Source organism: Blennius ocellaris (assembly GCF_963422515.1).
Source record: "Blennius ocellaris genome assembly, chromosome: 17".
NCBI classification, from domain to species: Eukaryota; Metazoa; Chordata; class Actinopteri; order Blenniiformes; family Blenniidae; genus Blennius; species Blennius ocellaris.
Window position 1 is genome coordinate 22056698 of NC_137666.1, and position 11426 is coordinate 22068123.

General features: G+C 47.7%; 1 protein-coding gene across 1 annotated transcript in view; it reads left to right on the plus strand.

Moving 5' to 3' along the window:
- Nucleotides 1–200: 200 nt before the first annotated feature.
- The window catches only part of disp2 (dispatched RND transporter family member 2), a gene marked incomplete at both ends in the record, with an annotated part of 16913 nt that continues 5687 nt past the window's right edge, over nt 201–11426 (plus strand). Inside the window, 11 exon segments of the mRNA XM_080513091.1 lie at nt 201–295; nt 8424–8494; nt 8497–8543; nt 8549–8560; nt 9668–9846; nt 10506–10535; nt 10644–10657; nt 10660–10688; nt 10691–10721; nt 10724–10767; nt 11197–11396. Coding sequence (XP_080369217.1) covers nt 201–295; nt 8424–8494; nt 8497–8543; nt 8549–8560; nt 9668–9846; nt 10506–10535; nt 10644–10657; nt 10660–10688; nt 10691–10721; nt 10724–10767; nt 11197–11396 — 752 coding nt within the window.

Here is an 11426-nt window from a genome sequence, read left to right on the forward strand (position 1 = left end):
CCGGCCCTGCGCTCCAGCACCGCGGCCGGTTGGACAGCGACGGTCGTCAGCATCACGGCGGCTCCGCCAATCAGCGCGCAGCACGGGGCAGTTTAACCCTCGCAGCCCCGGTGCTGCTCGGGAGCAGCAGGATCCAGCAGCCGCGGTCTCTGCTTTCATCCCAGATGTCTGTGAGGACGACGTAGAGGCTGGGGAGCAGGATGGAGGCTGGGGCGGCCAGAGGGGAGAGCTCTGACGTCATCGTGGTGGACGATCGTCCAGCAGGAGACAAGGACATTCAAGAGATCTGCCAAAGGTGAGTTCGATTCCTGAGCCTCCCAGTGTGGATGAGGCTCCCTGGTCGTGTTTTCCTTCCTGGGCTCTCAGCATCCAGCTGTTTCTGCTGCATCCAGCTGTTTCTGCTGCATGACGGATGATGAGCAGCAGCTCCTTCTACCTGCAGTTCACCATGAATCCCTAATGAGCTTTTTATAATGCTGCTTTAAACAACATGTGCTACTGTCACTTTTACTAACGAGACCAAACCCACTTCCAGGTGAAATGTGTGTCTGTGTGTTGAATCACTGTGTACCAGGGTCAAACAGCAGCCCGCTGTTGATGACGGTCAATATCAACACGCTTTATCTTTATCGATCAGGATGAGACATGAGGGCTTAAGCCTGTTTAATAAATATGTCATATTGGGGAATTTTACTCATTTAAATGGATCATCTTCCATATAAATAACATTCATTTTGGGTTTTTTTAAATGTTCCATTTTCAAATAGCCCTTTAGATGGTTCTATATAAATGCATCAGTTATATGTTCTTTAACTCTACTTCCCCATCATGAGGTTTGTACAGTTTCTACATCAAAAGCTGAACGTTTAATTCATCCCAAAGACGCTCAGTTATAATTCAGTGTGATAAAAGGGTGAGATACATTTTTGTGTCCTTAACAATCATCAAAATAACTCGTCTGTGATTTATGTGAAGAGACAGGAAACATGTTGTTGTTTGTACTGACGAGTGTTTTCTGGGCTTTTGTGAGGTGCTGACATGTTCTAGGAGGATAAAACTGGGTGCATTTACATTATACAGTGTCTAGTAAATGCTCAATTCACTCATTGTGTCTACTCTCCTGCAGGATGATTGTAAATACTGGTAAACATCACCTGGTCGCTCAGTGACGCTGCTTCCCCAGCAGACTGGACAAACCAGGGTTAGACCTGGACCTGCAGCAGTTGGGAGAAATATATAATGCAAAGTGCTACTGGATGTGTTGTGGGTCCTTTTAGTTATTTCCTGTTAAACTGATGGACTGTTCTTCTTTACACTTACATCATATGTTTGTGAATTCTTGTACAAAAAACCATTTTGAGGAATAGCCCGGCCAGAGATGTCTTCACACAACAGACAAGATACAGTCCAGTTTCATCTTGACTGGCTAAAAGAGGGCCATAATCTTTCTTGTGAGTTTAAGCGATTAAAATGTCAATATTGTCTTCAACGCAAACAATTGCTACACAAAACGACTATAATCTCAACATGAAGCCAATTTGAATGGAACCTTCTGTTGCCAAATACATTGAAATGTCTAGAAATCTTCTCCTGTCGCTGTTGCATTGTGGGTGATTTTACAAACTCACCTTGACAGCATGACTTTAAGCTTCTTTCACGGCAGCGTCACCGATATCTCAGCTTGGGTCTCAGTGTTCACTGGCCCACTAGTTTGTTTACAAAAATTAATCAACGTTTCCTTTGAACTTTCTAACATCTGCTGCTTGGAGCCTCATGTTGACAAACATGAGGATCTAAAGAGAGGCTGCATGAGGTAATACCATCATTCCAGGGAAACTGCAGTAATACCATCATTCCAGGGAAACTGCAGTGATACCATCATTCCAGGGAAACTGCAGTAATACCATCATTCCAGGGAAACTGCAGTAATACCATAATTCCAGGGAAACTGCAGTAATACCATCATTCCATGGAAACTGCAGTGATACCATCATTCCAGGGAAACTGCAGTAATACCATCATTCCAGGGAAACTGCAGTAATACCATCATTCCAGGGAAACTGCAGTGATACCATCATTCCAGGGAAACTGCAGTGATACCATCATTCCAGGGAAACTGCAGTAATACCATCATTCCAGGGAAACTGCAGTAATACCATCATTCCAGGGAAACGGCAGTAATACCATCATTCCAGGGAAACTGCAGTAATACCATCATTCCAGGGAAACTGCAGTAATACCATCATTCCAGGGAAACTGCAGTAATACCATCATTCCAGGGAAACGGCAGTGATACCATCATTCCAGGGAAACTGCAGTAATACCATCATTCCAGGGAAACTGCAGTAATACCATCATTCCAGGGAAACTGCAATGATACCATCATTCCAGGGAAACTGCAGTAATACCATCATTCCAGGGAAACTGCAGTAATACCATCATTCCAGGGAAACTGCAGTGATACCATCATTCCAGGGAAACTGCAGTGATACCATCATTCCAGGGAAACTGCAGTAATACCATCATTCCAGGGAAACGGCAGTAATACCATCATTCCAGGGAAATGGCAGTAATACCATCATTCCAGGGAAACTGCAGTAATACCATCATTCCAGGGAAACGGCAGTAATACCATCATTCCAGGGAAACTGCAGTAATACCATCATTCCAGGGAAACTGCAGTAATACCATCATTCCAGGGAAACGGCAGTAATACCATCATTCCAGGGAAATGGCAGTAATACCATCATTCCAGGGAAACTGCAGTAATACCATCATTCCATGGAAACTGCAGTGATACCATCATTCCAGGGAAACTGCAGTAATACCATCATTCCAGGGAAACTGCAATGATACCATCATTCCAGGGAAACTGCAGTAACTGCAGTAATACCACCATTCTAGGGAAACTGCAGTAATACCATCATTCCAGGGAAACTGCAGTGATACCATCATTCCAGGGAAACTGCAGTGATACCATCATTCCAGGGAAACTGCAGTAATACCATCATTCCAGGGAAACTGCAGTGATACCATCATTCCAGGGAAACTGCAGTAATACCATCATTCCAGGGAAACTGCAGTAATACCATCATTCCAGGGAAACTGCAGTAATACCATCATTCCAGGGAAACTGCAGTGATACCATCATTCCAGGGAAACTGCAGTAATACCATCATTCCAGGGAAACGGCAGTAATACCATCATTCCAGGGAAACTGCAGTAATACCACCATTCTAGGGAAACTGCAGTAATACCATCATTCCAGGGAAACTGCAGTAATACCATCATTCCAGGGAAACGGCAGTAATACCATCATTCCAGGGAAACTGCAGTAATACCACCATTCTAGGGAAACTGCAGTAATACCATCATTCCAGGGAAACTGCAGTGATACCATCATTCCAGGGAAACTGCAGTGATACCATCATTCCAGGGAAACTGCAGTAATACCATCATTCCAGGGAAACTGCAGTGATACCATCATTCCAGGGAAACTGCAGTAATACCATCATTCCAGGGAAACTGCAGTAATACCATCATTCCAGGGAAACTGCAGTAATACCATCATTCCAGGGAAACTGCAGTAATACCATCATTCCAGGGAAACTGCAGTGATACCATCATTCCAGGGAAACTGCAGTAATACCATCATTCCTGGGAAACGGTGGCCATGTTCAGCGTCATCCTCCAGCTTCCAGTCACTCGTCTCTCACTTCTCTCGCTCAGGGATAAATATACGTGGAAGAGCTTTCCAATGTGAAGACATACAAGTTTGACTGGAACAGATGAGACGTTCCACCGTAGCTCTGGCAAGGCAAGGCAAGGCAAGGCACATTTATTCATAGAACACCATTCAAGCACAAGGCAAGTCACAGAAATACATAAAGGCTTTACAAAGAAGCGAAAGAAACATTAATAAAATAATTACATTAAAGCTTGAAAAATACCTTTAAACAAGCAATGAAGAATCTTTATCTTAATCTCCAGATTTGTAAGTACTTTACTGGTGTTTCCCACAACCACTGACCACACAGTCACTTCGGGGCACCTCCATCCTTAGAACAACATTATTCTATGCTTTTCCCATCTGGGTGTTTGGTGTCCCAAAACCACCAAGAAATAATAAGCCATTTGCAAACGAGGGGCGAGGTGCATCTAACTGGAAATGATACATTTGTAGGTGAGCAGAGGAACTCCAGGCAGAGCATGATGAAGGGACTGGATGTGTCCAACAGAGAAGTACAGTACGTCTCTACATTTCTACTCTGCAGTCTTGTCCTCCTCCCACCTCCTGCTGCTCGGCTCTGACTTCTGGAGGAGCTGACAGTTGGCCTGCTGCATACAGAGTGTGTGTGTGTGTGTGTGTGTGTGTGTGTGTGTGTGTGTGTGTGTGTGTGTGTGTGTGTGTGTGTGTGTGTGTGTGTCAGTGGAGGAAATGCTTAAAGACACCAGGCTGCCTGACATGACGGGGTTGAGAAAGAGGGAGAGGAGAGAGAGAGCTGATATGAGGCTTTTCAACGCCTCAGAGGTGAATGAGGACATCCAGGTCTGCCTCTGCAGGAAGAACTTTCACTTTGAAGCTCTGGAATATTGGGGGAATGGTGCAACCAACAGCCGGCCTCAGCGCGTGAGAGGCTGAATGTCGTCCCTGTCTGTCGGTAGATGTGATGATGTGACTCATGTCAGGAGAGTCTCAGACTCCTGAGGCTGCTCTGACATCAGCCTGGTTTCCCCCGATTGTCTGCCGCCGACACCTTCCTGTGTGTATTTCTGTATCCATCCACTGAAATATTGATGAGCTCTACAAATTGCCTCCCTGGTGTGTGTTTGTCTTTCGTCCAGGTCTGTGGAAGCACCAGGGCAGACAATTACCATGAAACCACAAAACCCTGAGACCCACACACACATTCATGTGTTCACATGCTCTAAAGTGAGCAGTGTTCCTATTAAGACATAAGTAGATGAAACCTCTTGATGCTTGGTGACTGAGAGTCGCCAAGCAGATTCTGAGGTATTTATTATTTTGAGGATATTAAATTAAATGTTTATTGTCACTTGAGGAGAAAACGGAGGTTCTGTTTGTCACTGAGCTCCATAAAGCCTCTGCTGATGTACAACACCACACGCAACAGGCGACTCATCATCTGTGCACATTATTATGGGATGCAAATCAAGCTGTGTGAGGTCAATTAGGCTGTGTTGACTTACTCGGTCTCCGTGGTAACAAGACAGGAAGCGCGGCTGCATTAGCCCATTGTGGAAAAACAAGCATGAGGCAGCCGACATCGACTTAATGCAAATCAAACCAGAGCGTCAGGCCACTGCTCACAAGCTCTTTTATTGAGTGCATAAAAAGATCAAATGAGATTTTAGAGTAATAAATTAGTAGCAGAAAATAGTTGCAAGTTAGAATTAAACACATTTTATGAGAATTACAGAATTCAAACGAAGTCATAAAACGACACGGTGAGTCAACACAGTTTGACATTGATCGACTCCAACGCTGAGCAGAAAGGTTAAAAACAAGATGCAACAGTTTTTTTTATATTAAGCATTTATGAAAATGAGGAGAACAAAGAGTGTGAGAATATTCCTGATGTACGATAATCTACTGAACCTTGATTTCATCTGAGATTCAAAGCAGTGTCATTGGCTCTACATCAACCATCCTGCCATTCTCCATCCATCCATCCATCCATCATCCATTCATCCATCCACCCATCCATCCATCCATCATCCATCCATCCATCCATCATCCATTCATCCATCCATCATCCATTCATCCACCCATCCATCCATCCATCATCCATCCACCCATCCATCCATCCATCCATCCATCATCCATTCATCCATCCATCCATCCATCCATCATCCATTCATCCATCCATCCATCATCCATTCATCCATCCACCCATCCATCCATCCATCCATCCATCATCCATTCATCCATTCATCCATCCATCCATCCATCCATCATCCATTCATCCATCCATCCATGCATCCATCCATCCATCCATCATCCATTCATCATCCATTCATCCATCCATCCATCCATCCATCATCCATTCATCATCCATTCATCCATCCATCCAACCATCATCCATTCATCCATCCATCCATCCATCCATCATCCATTAATTCATCCATCCATCCATCCATCCATCATCCATTCATCCATCCATCCATCCATCCATCCATTATCCATCCATCATCCATTCATCCATCCATCCATCCATCCATCATCCATTCATCCATCCATCCATGCATCCATCCATCCATCCATCATCCATTCATCATCCATTCATCCATCCATCCATCCATCCATCATCCATTCATCATCCATTCATCCATCCATCCATCCATCCAACCATCATCCATTCATCCATCCATCCATCCATCCATCCATCATCCATTCATTCATCCATCCATCCATCCATCCATCCATCATCCATTCATCCATCCATCCATCCATCCATCCATTATCCATTCATCATCCATTCATCCATCCATCATCCATTCATCCATTCATCCATCCATCCATCCATCCATCATCCATTCATCCATCCATCCATCCATCCACCCATCCATGTTCCATAAATCATCAGTCCTGCATGAAATGACCAAAACGCCAGTTATTTCCAGGGTTTTAACCCTTTAAAGGCCAAATTGATCACTTGAAGTCACAAATGTTATTCAAAACCACAAAAAAATCCAAATACCACACCAAGAATTGTTCATGTTTATGATTTTTGTATAGTTTCCTTCTTTTTAGAGTTGAAACGTTAATCTGTGTTCAATATGATCAAATAGTGAACGATAATAATGATGACATGAGCCTTTAAATTTGAAGAGTTGATGTTGACACCAGGACAGTTTGTGTTGCAGGAACAAGAGGAGAATACAGGAAGTCCTCAAAGCAGTTACACACTCAAACCCAGAGTTCTGCTCACTGCTGCCATTACCCAGGATGCACTGCTGCATCTCAAGTTCTCTCTCCCAGCCACATGGTGACACCGTGTGGAAATAGTCTATCTGTCTCCCTCTTTTCTCTCTGGACTTTCACTTTATCCTCAGCGAGTTACTCAGAATTCTCCTTGATACTTCAGTTCTGCAGAATGTCAGCCGAGTGCAGCAGTGAAACACCAGGATGTCAGCCGAGTGCAGCAGTGAAACACCAGGATGTCAGTCAGTCACAGTGAAACACCAGGATGTCAGTCAGTCACAGTGAAACACCAGGATGTCAGTCAGTCACAGTGAAACACTCGGATGTCAGTCAGTCACAGTGAAACACCAGGATGTCAGTCACAGTGAAACACTCGGATGTCAGTCAGTCACAGTGAAACACCAGGATGTCAGTCACAGTGAAACACCAGGATGTCAGTCAGTCACAGTGAAACACCAGGATGTCAGTCACAGTGAAACACCAGGATGTCAGTCAGTCACAGTGAAACACCAGGATGTCAGTCAGTCACAGTGAAACACCAGGATGTCAGTCACAGTGAAACACCAGGATGTCAGTCAGTCACAGTGAAACACTCGGATGTCAGTCACAGTGAAACACCAGGATGTCAGTCAGTCACAGTGAAACACCAGGATGTCAGTCACAGTGAAACACCAGGATGTCAGTCAGTCACAGTGAAACACCAGGATGTCAGTCACAGTGAAACACCAGGATGTCAGTCAGTCACAGTGAAACACTCGGATGTCAGTCACAGTGAAACACCAGGATGTCAGTCAGTCACAGTGAAACACCAGGATGTCAGTCAGTCACAGTGAAACACCAGGATGTCAGTCACAGTGAAACACCAGGATGTCAGTCACAGTGAAACACCAGGATTTCAGTCAGTCACAGTGAAACACCAGGATGTCAGTCACAGTGAAACACCAGGATGTCAGTCAGTCACAGTGAAACACCAGGATGTCAGTCAGTCACAGTGAAACACCAGGATGTCAGTCAGTCACAGTGAAACACCAGGATGTCAGTCACAGTGAAACACCAGGATGTCAGTCAGTCACAGTGAAACACCAGGATGTCAGTCACAGTGAAACACCAGGATGTCAGTCACAGTGAAACACCAGGATGTCAGTCACAGTGAAACACCAGGATGTCAGTCACAGTGAAACACCAGGATGTCAGTCACAGTGAAACACCAGGATGTCAGTCACAGTGAAACACCAGGATGTCAGTCAGTCACAGTGAAACACCAGGATGTCAGTCAGTCACAGTGAAACACCAGGATGTCAGTCACAGTGAAACACCAGGATGTCAGTCACAGTGAAACACCAGGATGTCAGTCACAGTGAAACACCAGGATGTCAGTCAGTCACAGTGAAACACCAGGATGTCAGTCAGTCACAGTGAAACACCAGGATGTCAGTCAGTCTCTGTCCCCTGAGGGTGGTTGGTTGTGTCTCCCCAGCGACATCCCGGTGGTCTCTCTCTGCCCCCCCGAGGGTTGTGGCGAGGAGCAGCTGATGGTGGTTCAGTCTGAGGCGAGCTGTGTGACAGCTGCAGCAGCCTGGGCAGACCGTCGTCCTCCTTCAGCTGTACCACCAGGTACTTTCTCTCCCCTGCTCCACCTGCTCCACCTGCTCCACCTGCTCCACCTGCTCCACCTGCTCCACCTGCTCCCCCTGCTCTCCCTGCTCCCCCTGCTCCCCCCTGCTCCCCTTGCTCCACCTGCTCCCCCTTGCTCCACCTGCTCCCCCTGCTCCCCCTGCTCCACTGCTCCTTGCTCCACCTGCTCCCCTGCTCTCCTTGCTACACCTGCTCCCCCTGCTCCACCTGCTCCCCCTGCTCCACCTGCTCACTTGCTCCACCTGCTCCCCCTGCTCTCTTTGCTCCACCTGCTCCCCCTGCTCCACCTGCTCCACCTGTTCCCCCTGCTCCCCTTGCTCCACCTGCTCCCCCTGCTCCCCTTGCTCTCCTTGCTCCACCTGCTCCCCTGCTCTCCTCGCTCCACCTGCTCCCCCTGCTCTCTTGCTCCACCTGCTCCCCCTGCTCCCTTGCTCCACCTGCTCCCCCTGCTCCACCTGCTCCCCCTGCTCCTCCAGCTCCCCCTGCTCCCCCTTCTCCACCTGCTCCCCCTGCTCCCCCTGCTCCCCTTGCTCACCCCCTGCTCCTCCTGCTCCACCTGCTCCCCTTGCTCCACCTGCTCCCCTTGCTCCACCTGCTCCCCCTGATCCGCATGCTCCCCTGCTCCCCCTGCTCCTCCTGCTCCACCTGCTCCCCTGCTCCCCCTGCTCCACCTGCTCCCCCTGCTCCCCTTGCTCCACCTGCTCCCCCTGCTCCACCTGTTCCCCTTGCTCCACCTGCTCCCCCCCTGCTCTCCTTGCTCCACCTGCTCCCCTTGCTCCCCCTGCTCCACCTGCTCCCCCTGCTCCACCTGCTCTCCCTGCTCCACCTGCTCTCTTGCTCCACCTGCTCCCCCTGCTCCACCTGCTCCCCCTGCTCCACCTGCTCCCCCTGCTCTCCTTGCTCCACCTGCTCCCCCTGCTCCACCTGCTCCCCCCTACTCTCCTTGCTCCACCTGCTCCCCTGCTCCACCTGCTCCCCCTACTCTCCTTGCTCCCCCTGCTCCACCTGCTCCCCCTGCTCCACCTGCTCCCCCTGCAGCAGTGTGTCACCCACACAGTCCTAAACTGCGTGCTTCCTGTTCTGGAGGTTGCTCAGAGTCCTCTGGTCGGGGCTTATGGCTCGCCACAACCTGCAAAGTGTGACCGCTGCAGCCGCCGAGGCCTGGTCCACCAAACCTCCTCCTGCCACCACTGTCAGTCCAGCCCCGCCGGAGACGAGGGCGGCGTGGGGGCCGGCGTGGGACACGGCTGCAGCTCGGCGGTGAGGTGCCATTGGCTGCACGGCTCCAACGACGGCAGCACACACAAACCCAAGCAGCGGCAACGTGGTGACGGTCAGGTGAGTTCAGGAAAACACCGTGGAATTCAACTTTACACTCGTACTAACATGTACTTCCAGCAGCTAAACTCCTCACTACATCCCCGGCTCCAAAAATGTTTTTTCTCAGTGTAAAAAAACCCAAACCCTCAAAACCCGGCATTGTTGTGATTTCCACTTAAAAACCTGAATGCTATTTTAAAGATGTATTATGTAATACTATTGCTCACAGACAGTATTGATCCCCACACTATAGAGGTGAAATACATCACTTGTTACGTTGCACTCAGTTCAATGGATAGAACGCTCAAAAACTACAGTTTTTTTGTTTTTTTTTCATTGTGTGGTCCTCACCAGTAAATTCCTTTTGAACATGTTTGGAAAATGCAAAAATCTGAAAAAACTGCCTTTTGTACATTACAAAACAGCAAAACGCACTTTACAGTACTTTTCAAACACGTTTTATTTAGATCCCAAACCACTGCAGAAAGAAGTGCATCTATTCAACCAAAGCATGAAAATCATCACTATTTCTTTGATTTGTGCTTTTTATATGATGTACTATTATACTATTATACTGTTATTAAAGATTCTTTATTTCAAACAGGAACGGAGGACTTTACTTCATCCTCAGAAAGTAAGTAAAACCCCAGAGGCACCGTTCATCTCTCCTCCTGCTCACATAGTTCTTGAACAGAGTCACTCTGTGCCGCTCCTTCTTGTCCTGCAGGTTTTTATTTGCCAGTTATTCACACCTGATTGTGATCATCCGCTCGCCGTGCTGCTAGCTTGTGTGCTGCGGCGCTGCTGGGATGCTCACTGGCGGACTCTTGATCGGCCCACTGCCCGACTTCTCTGACCCCCTGCAGGTGTGTGTGTCTCTCTCTCTCTCTCTCTCTCTCACACACACACACACACACACACACACACACACACACACACACACACACACACACACACACACACAGAGTTCAGCTGCCACATTCAGCTGTTTGATCTGAACCAGTAAAGTAAGACCAATATAACCCATACAAATGGGGGAAAAGTACAATTTCACTCTGAAAAGTTTTAAATCGAAGCAGCACCTTTAACATTTTTTTTATAAAATATAAACCTAATCTACATGATATGAAATCTAATACAATATATCTTATTTACTATTTACTCATTTCGTTGGGTCTCACCTCACTGTCGTCTTAATGAGATTCATGTTCTCACCTTCAATGCTGAGACTCTGGACAGGCCACAGGAATTCATCACCCCCCCCCCCCCCCCCCCCCCCCCCCCTCTTGATTCAGGGCTTTGAGCCACGAGGAACTTACATCAGCGTTCGCCAGTCCAGCCTGTCAGAGCTGCAGAGGGAGCTCCGGCCCGGGAAACCTCTGTCTCGTTTAGCGGAGCAGCTGGCGGGGAAGGTCAGCCCAGAGGCACGCTGCACCACAGTCCACAACTCACTGCTGCTGCAGGCAGAGATCCACAAGAGTCACGCTGCACCACAGTCCACAACTCACTGCTGCTGCAGGCAGAG